Source organism: Gracilinanus agilis, chromosome 6 (genome assembly GCF_016433145.1).
Source record: "Gracilinanus agilis isolate LMUSP501 chromosome 6, AgileGrace, whole genome shotgun sequence".
NCBI classification, from domain to species: Eukaryota; Metazoa; Chordata; class Mammalia; order Didelphimorphia; family Didelphidae; genus Gracilinanus; species Gracilinanus agilis.
In genome coordinates this window covers 132,816,746-132,831,792 of record NC_058135.1, presented here as the reverse complement: position 1 = coordinate 132,831,792, position 15,047 = coordinate 132,816,746, and the positions used below count along the sequence as shown (strand labels likewise).

Sequence of the window (15,047 nt, the reverse complement as noted above, 5' to 3'; positions counted from 1 at the left end):
CAAGTGTCTTTCAATTTCATGGCTACAGCCACTGTCTACAGTGATCTTGGAGTCCAAGAATGTAAAATCTCACCCTGTTTCCATTTTTTCCTCCTTCTTGTCTCCTAGGAAGTGATGGAACCAGTTGCCAAGATCTTAATTTTTTTAATGTTAAGCTTCAAGTCAGTTCTAATACTCTCCTCTTTCACTCTCATCAAGAGGCTTCTCAATTCTTCCTCCCTTTCTGCCATCAGAGTGGTATCATCTCCATAGTTGAGACTGTTATTACTCCTGGAAACTTGAATTCAAGCTTTTGATTTCACCCAATTTGGCTACTTACGTGACTGTTTTCTCCATCATCAACCATTACAAGGGAAGTTTCTATTTGGGATGATGGGTGGAGGAATTGTGGGGAAGTGAGAGCAACGCCACATCAGTGACTGCAACAATAAAACATATATGAGAAAGAAGTGACACTAGATATATTAATTATGAGAACTGGCCTTGACCCCTGCAGACAGATAAGAAAATGTAGTTCCCTCCCTTCTTTGCAGAGGTGGAGGACTGTAGGTGTAGAACATTGCATGCACTGTTAGACCTGCTTGATGAGTTAGTTTAGCTATACTTTTTTTTCTCTTTCTTTTTCAGTATCTGATATCAGGGAATGACTCATCGAGTAGAGGAGGGAGTGATATATATTTGGAAATGAAAGTGAAGCAAAAACAAAACATAGGATGGGAATGAGCCTCGTGGTTCCATTTGTTTGAGAAACTAGAAAATGAGGAAATTCTATTACTGCAGGTTGGCAGCTGAGGGATGAAGTAATCCAGGATGATGTGTTCAGGATGTGGAAGGGACAGCTCTTTCTCCAGTTATCGATGATGTCATCCTGCCCCTCAGAAACTAAAGTCAGGGGCAGCTAGGTAACACTGGATAGAGTGCCAAGCCTAGAGTTCAAATCTTGCCTCAGACACTTCCTAGCTGTGTGACCTTTCCCAGGTTAGGCACTTCCCCAGTTGCCTAACCCTTCCCACTCTTCTGTCTTAGAATTGATACTAAGAGAAAAGGTAAGGGTTTTTTTTTTTAAAAAAGAAAAGATAAAAAATATTAAAATTCTTTAAAATCTAAACACATATCTCTTTATATATTGAAGGCTCTAATCTCATATTTGCTGATTTTTTCAATGAAAGAAAGCTTCTCAAAATGGAATTCCTGAAAACAAAACCATGCACAAAGGAAATTTTGAAACCTTCTACTTCGATTTCAGAGCAGTTTGTAGCTGAAGCATTTGTTGAATTGGGTATTAATTTTACAAGTCTGATAACCCTGCAGAGGCAGCAGGTATCGACCAATTCTCTCTTGGTCTGATTCAACACTTCTTAGCCAAGGCCAGCTGCTGTACTGAGAAAGCACTCCTGAGTTCCCCTCAGCAATGACTTGGTGCTTTCAATTTGTCTTGGACACTTTACAATGGGCCTCAATTTAAAAAGCTCTTACTTTATTTCTCTGGGGACTTTGGGAAATCTGATAACTTTCTCCCCATAACTTGTCATGCCTAAGAATCTTCTATGCTCCTTCCTTCCCTCCCACAGCCTTAGACTCATTTGGCTCCCCAAAGGTCTTGTGGAATACTCTGCAGTCACATCGACTCTGTCCCCAATTCAAGAATCTTACTCTGAGCTTCTCATTATAATTGATGAACTCAGAAGTTGATTCCAATCAGTTTATTAGACTGGCCTCCTATCTTAAGGGAACTAGTGCTAAGAGTTTGACAGGAGAATAAAACTGGCTAAGGGAAGATGAGAATATAATTATAATCTGTCCTCTCCTGGTCACTTTTTAGCACTTAGAACCTCTCTTACCCACTTAGCAGGATGCTTTTTCACTAGTTATTTTCATATATAGCAGTGGTTCCCAAACTTTTTTGGCCTACCACCCCGTTTCCAGAAAAAATGTTACATAGTCCCCTGGAAATTAACTTTTAAAAATTTTAATAGCATTTAATAGGAAAGATAAGTGTACCTGTGGTCATCACTGCTTCCCTGGATCACTGTGGAACCCTCCAGGGGGCGGTAGCACCCACTTTGGGAATCACTGATATATAGCGTATAGATTCATCTTATTTAATCTTTGTATCTTTAGCATCTGGCACAGTGCTTTGCACATAGTAGGCTTAGTTAAAGAAAGGGGTTTGTTTGAATTTTTAAAATATCTTATTTTTATATAGTGCTTAATAGCTTTCAAAAAAAGTTTGCTTTTAGGAACTTATTTGTGCCTTTCCATAACACTTTTTTTAAAGCCTTACCTTTTGACCCAGTAACAACTCTAGAAGAGAAGGGCCAGGGCTAGGCAAATGGACTCAGTGACTTGCCCAGGCTCATAACCTTGGGAAGAACAGTTTCTCTCAAGTGGTAGACACTAAAACCAGATTTTGGAGGAGAGTTGAGAAATTAATATTGTGAACTAATAAGGAAAGGAAGTATGGATTATACTTTCTTATGGATTGTTTTTTTCTTTATTAAAAATACATCTAAGGGAGCAGTTAGATGGCTCAGTGGATTGAGAACAAGGCCTGGAGGTAGATGGGAAGTCCTGGGTTCAAATATGACCTCAGATACTTCCTAGCTGTGTGATTCTGAGCAAGTCACTTGACCTATATTGCCTAGCCCATTCCACTCTTCTGCCTTGGAACCCGTACATAGTATTGATTCTAAGATGCAAGGTAAAGGCTTTAAAAGGAATTACCTAGAAAAAAATTGCATATTATATTTTGATCAATAATATCATAAAATCCCCACATATGAATTTATTTTTCTCTTGGGCAAGAAATCAGTCACATAACATAGAAACCAGAGGTGAGTGTATCTGAATGTTTTTATTATTTTTTTTCCCACATTTATCCTATTTGTGGTTAAACACAACTTTCATCTGACATCTTAAAAACCATTCTCATAAATAAAAAGAGAGAGAGAGAGAGAGAGAGAGAGAGAGAGAGAGAGAGAGAGAGAGAGAGAGAGAGAGAGAGAGAGAGAGAGAGAGAGAGATCAGCATGGGCCAAAATAAAAGGGGTGTGATGTAGAAGAGTTAAAACAAAAGAAAAGAAAAGAAAATAATGCCATCTCTCAGAAAAGCGCCATTTTGAAGAAGCAAACAGAAGACGGTCCCCTGGGAATGATTACAAACAGGACACAAAAAAAGGGGAAGGGTGGGGAGAACAAAGCTTCACGATTGGGTCCCAAGTAAGATAGAAACAGCAGCAAAAATACAAAGTGCAGGTGTGCCTAGGTTTCATCCCCACAAACCATTTGGGAAACCGCTGCAGCCAACAACTAGTCTTAGATAAAGTGACGCATTTTCTTTGGAAACAAACATTCAGTTATGGGATCTTGCAGGTATTGTATTCTGTTTCAGGTTACACTCTATCTACTTTTACAGTGACTTTACCTGGAACAAAGGATGTATGCAATACATGATTGGTTATGAGTCCTTACATCTATGAGAGAGACCTTAGAGAAGGAAATGGTGACGACTGTGTTTTTGTTTCCTTTTAGAGATGAATGATGAGAAGTTGCCATCTCTGCTCTCAGAAGTCACATTGCCCTTTTTCATTTTAGCTAGAACACAAACCAAGCAACCCCCCAAATCATACCCTGTCTGGTCTTCACCACCTTTGAAGAATTGATTTGTCGTCTCCGTCCCCCTCCCCAAATAGGGACCAAATGACTGTATTCCCACCGAACCGACCCATCTTCTAGGGTTTGTTTCATCCTTTCCCTTCCCATTCCATTGGGTTATTCTTTTGGGGAAGAGGGAAGCAAGCATGGCTTGGGAGAAGGATGTTTATACCTAGTGCTCTGGGAAACAGATCTGATGTTGTAAACTCTATTTAAAAGGCATCCCACAGGGATGTGATATGAGACTGAGAGGGATGATCCAGCTGATGGGGCCTTTCCATCTACGATCACTCTGTTCACTGATATTTCATTCTTTTTTACAAGTCAGATTTTAATTTTAAAAAATTACACAAATATCTTCCACTTGGTTTAGAATTAAAAACTGAGAACTAATTTGACTGTGATTACAGCTCGACAGTAGTGAGGTTAATAAGAATAACACATACATTTCACTGACAGTTTCATCTTTTTGGAATTTCACGCAATAAAACTGCATTCTGGTAGGTTTCCCCCCCGCCCGCCCCACATTCCCACCAAAATGAAGTGAGTCCTGGACCTAACTTGAGATACTTAAATATTTCTTCAACCATTTTCATTCTACTATTATGAAAATACCAGGCTTTTGAAGCAAGGTACTAATAAATACTTAATTAAAAACAAATAAACAAAGTCCCTGAACTCCAACACAAAACTTAAAAAAACCCTTCCCCCCCCACCCGACCCCACCTCCCTGATAAAGGCCTCAGCATCACCCTGACATGGCAGAGATTTCATAGTCACTGGCAGAGGTGATGGGCTTCCCCATCATCCGGATGTTCTTGGCATTGGTGATTCTGGCCATCATGCACACTGGCTTGTCAAAGTATTTCACCAGGGCGGGCTCAGTTAAGAGGGAGGCCAAAAACTGCTCAAAGGTGATGGCCCAGTCCCTGTCCAGGCTGTTGCTCCGAGGAAGAGCTGAGGTGCCTCGACCGCTGCGTACCAGGACGGTGTCGTCCCCGATGTCCTCGCAGTGCAGCTTGTCTTCCTCGTGGGAGCCTGCGCTCAGCACCGAGTAAGATGACATGGAGCTGTCATCCTTTGTGTCGTCATCAGAGATGAGCATGGACGACCCTGCCCCGTTGTCTCGGGGAGAAGAATCCTCTAGCTTGATGTCCTCCATCTGTCCACCCAGAGGACCCTCTGAAGGTTCCTCACTGTCCATGGCCAAGCTGGTGGGGAGCAGCTCCCCAGGCTCCACACAGTAGGACTGGCTGGATCCTTTCTTGGGGAACAGCATGCTCTGGATGCCCTGGGCACAGGGGTGAGTAGTGCTGCCCCCTTCATTCTCTTTGGCCGGCTGGGTGATAAAGAGTTTGCCCACTTCTCCTATCTCCAACAGGAGGCTGGTCACCGCAGCTGTGGCGTGGTACAATTCCTGCTCATTTGGGTCCTCGTTAAACATGTTGTACATTGTTTTACACAGTTCAATAAATTGACCCTGGGGACAAAACAGACAATATTTTATTATATCATGGGAAGGCATTTTCTAATGGTGCTTTGACCTGGGAAGAGAAATCACCCCTAGAAGATGTGCCCAGAAGGGTACTCAGAATCACAAAAGCTTTCTTTTCAGCTTAATGTAGTTGGAGGAGAAAGGTTATCAACCTGTTTTGTGATCCATCTTGGACACTGGTGAAACCTGGAGGTGCTGTTAAGAATAATGTTTTTAAGCAAAATTTTAAAATAGGAGGAAATGTTAAATTAAATATCTTTTCCCCCAGTATAGACCCCCTAAAATTTTTCCACATATCCCCTGAGGGACCCAAAACCCCATGTTAAGAATCCCTATAGCTTATGATTGGAGCTGAAAGGACTTCAGAAGGAAAGGAAGTCATCTCATCTGACTTTTTTTTTTTTTAAACATTTGAGGAAACTGAGACCTAAAGATGACACTCACATATTTAAAGAGCCAAGATTTGAATGGAGGGTCTCTCTGACCTCAAATCCAGCATGATTTTCATTGGACCCAAGCTATTCTTCAAGCCCCTGACTAGTATGCCTGGTTCTTCATTCATCTACTGAAAGCTCCATCAGAATGGCCATGATTTGCTACTCTTATAGCAGTCACTGTGCAGAAGGATTTCTATTTCTAACACTGGCTATTTTGGACCCAATGGGGACTCGGGGTGTTCATACTCAGTTGAAATTCAGACTATTTCAGTAAGTAGTGACTGTCCATTTAGAGTGACTTAGAGAAAGTGGAACACCGGTTATATCTGATATGTGATATCATGACTATGAACCTAATTTCTGCTCTTTGTTGTGGTTCTATGATTTTTTTTTCTTGAACATATTTTATTCAAATTTGGTCAGAAGAGGTCAGGTACATTTTGGATACACAGAAAAATAGCAACATGCAGATGCTGAGGGAAACCAGGCTTTACAGGGAAGACAGTCCAATCCAAATGGACATGTCAGACCATTCATTTCAGAAGAAACATTTAGGCTGGGAGTCCAGAGGACCCGGGTTCAATTCCGACATTAGACACTTTCTGGACAAGTCACTTAACCTCCATTGCCTAGCTTTTTATCAGTCTTCTGCCTTACAATCAACACGCAGTATTGGTAATAAGATAGAAGGTAAGAGTTTTAAAAAATGATGGAAGGATGGGAGGTAGGAGCAAAAAAGAGAGTAAGACAGATTTTTGGACATAGCTAATGTGAGAATTTGTTTCTCTTGGATAAGCATATTTATTATAACATTATATATTTATGACAAATAATCTATTATGTAACTGTTATATTACATATTATGTTACATAAAACAAAAATAGGGATGGCAGGATGACTACGTTTTTGAAGTTGTTCAAGATAGCTGCAATTGTGTGGCGTTTGGATCACTAGCATCCAAAAAGTGTTTTAGGCCATGAAAGTACAAGCCAAAGACGGCTGTTGTGAATATTTTGATATACAATGGACCTTTGTTTCTGTATTGGGCTTCTTTGGCAGATAGGCTAGGATTGCTGGGTCGAAGGGCATGGAGGGGTTAGTCATTTTTCTTGTATCATGCCTGGATTTCTTTTTTTGGTTGCGTCAACAAAGCAACATGATCACCAGGCATCAACATCAGTGTGCTTCCCTGGGGTTTTACAACACAACTTTCATTATTTCTCCTCCTCCATCTTTATCCGCTCCTTAATCACTAGTATCCTCTAGAGCTCCAACCTGGGTCCTCTTCTTCTCTCTCTATGGTATTCTTTGGTAAATGCATTAGTTCACATGGGTACAGTGATCAGAATCGCTCTAATAATAATACCCAGATCTAAATGTCCAGGTGGTTTCTTTCTTGAGCTCCAGTTCTGTATCACTGTCTTGAACATCCCTACTGGGATGTCCCAGAGGCACTTCAAACTCTATGTGAAAATAAGACTATCTTTTCGTCTATATGCACTCCTGTTTCCATTTTCCCTGTTTTTCTATGTAGGGTACCAGCATTCTTGCAGTCATCCTTTGTATCTTCTCTGATACTTCCTTCTCTCACCCCTCACATTCATGGCCTATCTTTTAATTTGGACTTCCAAAATATCTCTTAGATCAGTCTTTTTCCCTCCACTTCTATGGCCAGCATCCTAATTCAATTGTTTATCATCTGTTCCTGGACTATTTTTTAGACCTTTGCCTTCTGTCTTAGAATTGATAAGGCAGAAGAGCTGTAAGGGTTAGATATTTGGGGTCACATAGCTAGGAACGGTTTTGAGGACCCATTTGAACCCAGGTCTGGTGCACTATCCAATGCCCTGCTTAGCTTCCCCTGGTATGACCAATCTTCATTCTTTGTACAAGTTCACTTCAATGGCTGGAATGCACTCTCTTCTCACCTCTGCCTCTCTGAGAATCCTTAGCTTCCTACAAAGATCAACTCGAGGGTGATCTACTTTAGAAGACTCATCCAGATCATTCCAGCTGCTAGTATTTTCTCTCCCTTCCTGCTAGCACCATCAACATTATATTTATAAAGATAGGGACCAGTTATGGGGACTCTCAGGTGAGGAAATTCCCTCTACCAATGCAGGTAGCCAGATCCTCTGCAACTTAAGAGTCTCAGAGAATCGCCTATGGCATTGAGAAGTTAATAAAGCACTGTGCCTGGAGTCAGGAGGACGTGGTTTCAAATCTGGTCTCAGATACTTCCTAGCTCTGTGACCCTGGGGAGGTTACTTGCCCCCAACTGCCCAGCCCTTGTCACTCCTCTGTCTTAGAATTGATAGAAGGTAAGGGTGAAAAAAAAAACAAAAACTTGTGTCAGAGGCAGAAGTTAAAACAATGTACTCCTAATCTCCAAACTAACATTCACTATACCACTTTGACTCTTCTTTTGTATATATTCTACATGTGAAATTGCTTCCCCTTATCCTAAATGTAATATAGGCTCCTAGCATCAGAGACTATATAATTTTTGTTCTTTGTATCTCTGGTAAGCAGAAGGTGCTTAATTAATGTTTGCATGGTAATAATAATAGTAGCTAATAATAGCTAACATTTATAAAACTCCTACTATATTCCAGGGACTATGTAAAGTGCTTTACAAATATCTCATTCAGCCTTCAAAAGAATCCTGGAAGATAGGTGCTATTATTATCTCAATTTTACAGATGAAGAAACTGCATCAAAGAGGTTAATTGATTTACCCATAATCACACAGCTAGGAAGTGTCTGAGGATGAATTTGAACTTTGCTTTTCATAACTCCAGACCCAACACTGTGCAGTATGGTGCCAGTTAGCTGCCACAGAGATATCTATCCAAAATGCTGGGAATTTTTTCTCGAGGTCTGGATCAGTGGCATCAAAATCAAAATAGAAACTGATCTCTGCACCATATTGACAAAACATATTTGACCCCTCTTCTCCGAACCGGTGTAGGGGTGGATACTGGTGGTAGCCATATGATGGATGCTTATATGAGCTATCCATCAATTATCCTTCATCTCTTGTTTCAGGTCTGGCTTATCTGTTTATTCACTAATAGATTTCTTAGAAGCCATTCTTTATGCTATTTTTAGTTTGTGTGATAATTAGACTAAGTCTACACTGCCCAGCTTTAGATTTAATCACCCAACGTGAGAGCACCTCCAATTTTGGGAGGTCCATAATCAATGTGTGCTAGAGTGAGTGATAATAAGAATCAACTGACTGCCTCCTAGGCAGTTCTATGGGAAGCGTCTATTGTGATTGGACATGCAAACTAGGGGGAAGTGATACATAAGTGACCCCTTTAAAAAGAGATGGTCTTCTGCTGCAGAGGTGTTCTGGTGAAGAGGACTGCTGGTAAAAGCTTTGCTTCATTCATCTCTGGGCCTTTGGCCCTCTGACTCTTGGCTGAGGGTTAATTAGATCTACCTGGATTAATTAGAGGATCGTAGTAATTTACCTACTGTGTTAGATCCTTATTTCCTCTCTCTTTTCTCAATTGTAAATAAACTTTCATAAAAGCCAATTTTGACTTGAGATTATTCTTAATTGAGGATTGATAATTGTTCAATCCTCTGGCGACCAATCTTAAATATATTTATCCCAAACCCCTTTTCCCTCCTTACATTTGCCATTACTTACTTCTAATGTATTTTAGTCGTTTGTTACCCACCAAATGCTGCATACTGTCCATGGCTCTCTAAACACCCCTGCTTCTTAAATTTACGTGGGCTTCAGCCCAAGGTGTTTTATCATCATGGATCATGAGAAAGGACACATTACTATCTTGGGGATACAAGTTTTTGACTTGGTTGGAGTGACCTTTTTACTTTGTTTCTGAACCTGTACCTTTTGGCTTAGGATCAATACTAAGTATTGGTTCCAAGGCAGAAGAGTGGTGAGGGTTAGACAGTAGGGATTCAGTGACTTGCCCAGAATCACACAGCTGGGAAGTATCTGAGGCCACATCTGAACCCAGGACCTCCCATCTCCAAGCCTGGCTCTCTATCCCCTGAACTATCTAGCTACCATGATTATCTTAAACGAGATGATCAAATGAAACAGTATTTGTAAGACACTTAGAAAAGGGCCTGAAACATAGTTGGTGCTTAATAATGCTCCTTCCCTCTTCTATTAGGAATCTATAAACCACAGCTGTGAGTCAAATACAATGCAGAACCCATCACCTGTTCTTGCATGGCCTAGGAGCTGAGAATGGTTTTTACATTTTTAAATAAACAGGTGGTGAGCCAGATTGGGCCATTGGGCTATAGTTTAACTACTCCATTCCAGACTTCCTCCAAATCTAAGAGAAAAAAAAGCACCTGGGTTGTAAAGGAGTGATTGTGAAAGGTCAGGCAGTTACCTGGTTTAATTTGGGCAGATCCTTGGAATTCTTTGACTTGGCTTTATTCTCTTGGGTCCACAGTCTCAGGTAGTTACGATTGTCTTGGGAAGTCACCTTCTTCCCTAAAGTAAAAAGGTTAAGACAGGATAAGAAAGAAAATCTACTTGGAAGTCTATCAACAGAAAGGAAAATAGAGCTATGGAGAAAGGCATACCTTTGTCTGACTTGAGACTGACTGTAACAAAGCCATCGTCAGTGTTCGGCTTGGTCCTGCTGTCCAGCCCAACCACTAGGAAGTATTCAGACAGATGATACAAGGTGTTAGATATTTCACTGAAAAAGCAGGGTTAAACATAATACTCAACATTGACCTTAGGGTAGACCAATAGAATTCGTTTTCAAGTTCTTGAGTGAAGTACTATATGTCTAAACTAGTACAGAACTAGAACAAAAAAGACTCTACTGGGGCAGCTAGGTGGCATGGAGAGAGAATAGGGAGTCAGATCTGGAATCAGGAGGACCTGGGTTCAAAACTTGCAGACACTTCTGAACTGTGTGATCCTAGGAGAGTCACAACCTCAATTATTACTCTTAATGCCTTATTACTCTTCCACCTTGGAACTGATACTTAGGGTCAATTGTAGGGTAGAAAGGCAAGGATTAAAAAAAATAAGAATAAGGAAAAAGATGCTGTCCAACATTCCAAAGCCTAGGCTGCACTCAGACACACACAGCTTGGACCTTCTCATAAAAAACCAAACCAAACCAAACCAAACAAAAAACCACAAAAAAGAGAAACAATTTAAGCAAAACCAAACAATTGAATGTGATTGTGTGTGCAATAGTCTGCCCCATAATACCCCATTTCTCTACCGAAAGTATGCTTCATTTTCTATTCTTCTTAACTAAGATTAGTTATTAACATTTCTATCTTTTGCTGTTCTTTTGAGGAATGTTCATCCATTTCTACTTATTTCACTCTTTCCAGCACTTTTTTCAAAGGCCCCTTTTACATTTTTGAAAATGGCTAATGTATCTTCACTTTGAATCTGTGAAACTCATTTTCTTCCAGAATGGAAGAAATGGACTCTAGGAGTTATTTAAAAAAAGTTTGGTGTCAGAGTTTGCCACATTCAGAAAAAGGACAAAAGAAAGGATAAGAAAATTGATGAATATTGTCCCTCATAATGTTAAATGTAGCGTCTTTTTGATTTGGAAAAGACCTTAGGGAATACCTAGTCCAATCTCTTTATTTTGTAGATGAGGAGAAAAAAGCCTAGAGAAGGGAAGTGAATTAGGGGCCTGGACACAGAGGGACTTTTCCATGTCAGAGCCAAGAACTGAACTCCTCAGGTCTCCCAACTTCAAATCCAGTGCCAACACTGAACTCTATTCTTCCTGAGGTTTACATGTATTAATGGAATTACTTCAGCTTTTGAGAACTGCTATTTTAAAAATCAGTCTTTCTAGGACTCATCTATAACTCAGTAGACTTTCACATGAAAAGAGGGGTTTTAAGAAAAATATATATGAAATAAAAGTCTCTGGACTTTGAATTTTGCCTATCTGCCATTAGCCCTTTTCCCTACAGTCCGTCTGCCCTAGCTAACCCCTCTTCACCCCCACAAATGACCTGATCTTGTTCATGCGATGGACTAAATTAAATTTCATCATGACATTTTAAATTAAGATATCATTTTTGGAGTCAAGAGGTTTTAGGTTCAAATCTAGCTCTATCGCTCTTTATACCTCAGTTTCTTATCTGTAAAACACTGGGGTTGGACAAGGGGAACTCTAAGGTCCCTTTCAGTTTTAAATCTCTGATAATCCAATGATACTAACATGTCCTCTAAATGTACTCTAAAACGTTTCTCCTCCTCTCTCTTAATTCTGAAAAGAATTCTTTTTTTCAGACATGATCATTCTCGAGAATGCTTAAGCAACAATGCAATGTTGTTTTGGGAAGAAAGATAGATCGACTAATGAATCATTGTGGGGAAACCCTAGACCCTCAGAAATATAAAAAAGTAACAATATAGAGTCTAGTTAGGTATCTTAGTGGATTGAGAGTCAGACCTAGAGATGGTAGAACCGGGGTTCAAATCTGGCCTTAGCCACTTACTAGCTGTGTGACCCCAGGCAAGTCACTTAATGCCCATTGCCTAGCTTTTACCCCTCTTCTGCTTTGGAACCAATACAAGGAACTGAATCTAAGACAGAAGATAAGGATTGGTTTATTTTTTTTTTAAGTAACAATATGATATTATTGGCTCAGTCCCCTCTAGTTAAAGAATTAGTTGCTTTGAATTTGGGAAGCCTCTGAATCTCCACTGTACTCATCCTGGGAAGCCAAGAGATGCTAGAGGGAATTGTGATAATTTACAATATTGTGCCCAATGGCTTTTCCTTCCAAAATTACCCTTCTCCATACAGGGGAAACTCACTACCAGAGAGCTAGCAAGTGGAGGAAACAAATGTTTCACTGAAGTAAAAGGGTCTATTATGGCAATGCCAGAGGGTTGGTGGTAAGACATTCCTCTCTATTCTTAACCAAGAGATGATTGGATATAGGAATGGAATGCAGCATACATTGTCAGACATGACCAATGGGCTATTTTATTTTCCTTAAGTGTAATGGAGCAGGAAGAGCAAGGTGGTTCAGGGGATAGAGCATTGGGTTTGGAATCAGAGAAACTCTTCTTCCTGAGGCCAATACTAGCCTGAGAAACTTAGTTGCTATATGACCCTGGGCAAGTCACTTGACCCTATTTGCCTCCATTTCTTCATCTGTAAAATGATTTGGAGAAGGAAATGGCAAACTATTCCAGTATTTCTGCCAAGAAAACCCCAAATGGACTCATAAAGAGACATGGCTAAGATGACTGAACAGCAACATAATGGAGGATTGTAAATGGCAGGGTCTTTGTGAAACAACTGGAATCAGGAGGTCTAGGTTTGAACTACACCTGAACACTACCAAGCTGTATGACCACAGGCAAGTTGTTTTAATCTCACAAAGGATGTGTAAAAAGGGTATATTTTTACAGACAAGGAAAATGAGATCCTAAAGTTAGTAAAGGTCTGAAGCTGGATTTAAACTTGGATCTTCCTCACTCTGGGTGCAGCCTCTAGTCTATTTTAGGTGCTTTGATAGATCTGGAAGCTCTTTGTTTTCCCTGTGATATTTTATTCCTGAAAGATCAGAAGAAAAAATAAAAACACCCACCATGTGTGCACTCAGGAGTGATGTCTTCAAAAAAGTACTGAGTGGCTTCAAAAGCAGAATCTGGCTCGTCTTGGTCAGGAGATGGCTCTGGTGAGGTAAGAGAGTATGGTTAAGCAAAATGTGAAAGGATTTTAAGATGGATCAAATCTCAGGAGAACTCTGAAGATCTCTGTTGGGAAAAAGAGCACAATTAACACTGACAGAGAGGCCCGACATGTTAGCAGTTACTGAGAAGACTATGCCATGAGACCACTCGCCTTATAGGGTCTCGACTTGTGGTTTAATTTCTAAGAAGACCAATACATTGGTCACCATGCATTGGGGACCCAATGAGGAGGAAGAGGCCAAAATGTTCAGAGTTGATGTGGTAAGCTCAAAATCAAGGGCCACACTTCTTCTCTGAGTACTTTTGACTACTCCTTTATCAAGGAGTAGTGATGCTAATTTATACTAATGTCTAATGGCTTTTTGCTCAAAAATTACCCTTCCTACCTAGTGCATGGTCATTATTGTACTTAAGAATGTCACTAATAGAGCTGAAAAATGCTGGCATTAACCTCCCACTCATGCCAGAATATGCTTGGACTTTCCTAAGAGGTTCTGATTACATGGATAAAAGATGATTCTTGCAGAGAACCTTCAAAAAAAGGAAAAGAAAAGAAAAGAAAAGAAAAGAAAAGAAAAGAAAAGAAAAGAAAAGAAAAGAAAAGAAGAGGACACAAGACCCAGGCACTCCGTTTGACTGTTTCCTTCATTACTGAGGGAATGCTGAAACTGGACTTTTGACCTTGGGGCATATGAAACAGCTGCTGGCATTATTTCCAGCAGGAAATCATAGGGCTGCTGTACTGAAGCACCATGGGATAGATGGATGTGTTTTGCTAATTACACTGCCTAAAAAAAAAGTATGAACTCTCAGAAAAGCAATCAAAAAGGCAAACTGGCTTGTTACTACAGCTGTGCAGATATTCAGTGAAGAATGAAAACTACATTTAGAACAGATGAAACTCTCTGTAGGAGGGAGAAAGCCTTGCTTTGTGAGCCAAGACAGTCTGTGTTGTACTATTCTCACACCAAACCTCTCTCTTTAATATTCACCTTTTAGGGGCAGCTGGAGAGCTCAGGGGATAGAGCCAGGTCTAGAGACAGGAAGTCTGTGGTTCAAATCTGGCTTCAGACACTTCCTAGCTGTGTGACCCTGAGCAAGTCACTTAACCCCAATTACCTAGCCCACACCACTCTTCTGCCTTGGAACAGTTACTTGGCATCAATTCTAATAGAGAAGGTAAGGGTTTATTTTATTTATATGTTATGTATATGATTACTACATATTATATATCATATATAATTATTATTTTAATGTATTAGAATACATGATATATTATTACATATATTGTATTTTATTAAATATATTGTTGTATATTTACATAATTATATAAATATGTGATTATTAATAATACATTCATTCACCTTCTGCCCTCCTTAAACAATTTGACAGGTTCTGGGTCTCAGGATGGTCAAGGAAAGTAGCCTAGCCTTGCCAGGAGGAAAGAGTAGCATTAAGAACACTGGGATGGATAGCCAGAACCAGGTCTTTATGTGACTCATGCAAGGTCCAAAAATGTTTCCTGTATGCCTATTAAAGGTAGTGAATTCAGAAAGATAGAAGTTCCACGAGAGCAGAAAATACTTCATTTTTCCTTCTGAATGCTTGTTGAATTGAAATGTGGAAAGCATGAGACATGATTTGTCACAAAGACAAAGAAAAATAAATATTCTGGCTATACTAAGAAAGTCCCCTTGCAAGATCCATCTTTCCCACTGATGCTAGCTAAGTTTACTATTATCAGTTGTTTGATGCTAATTTCT

The 15,047-nt window shown here is 40.0% G+C and overlaps 1 protein-coding gene across 2 annotated transcripts in view; it reads right to left on the bottom strand.

The window, feature by feature from the left end:
• Positions 1–4,401: 4,401 nt before the first annotated feature.
• Positions 4,402–15,047, bottom strand: part of TBC1D9 (TBC1 domain family member 9) — a 122,610-nt gene continuing 111,964 nt past the window's right edge. For both annotated transcript variants that reach the window (XM_044680005.1, XM_044680007.1), the window contains 4 exons: positions 13,179–13,265; positions 10,167–10,241; positions 9,971–10,074; positions 4,402–5,133 (listed from right to left, as the gene is read on the bottom strand). In XM_044680005.1, coding sequence (XP_044535940.1) covers positions 4,402–5,133; positions 9,971–10,074; positions 10,167–10,241; positions 13,179–13,265 — 998 coding nt within the window. The remainder of the gene's footprint in view (positions 5,134–9,970; positions 10,075–10,166; positions 10,242–13,178; positions 13,266–15,047) is intronic.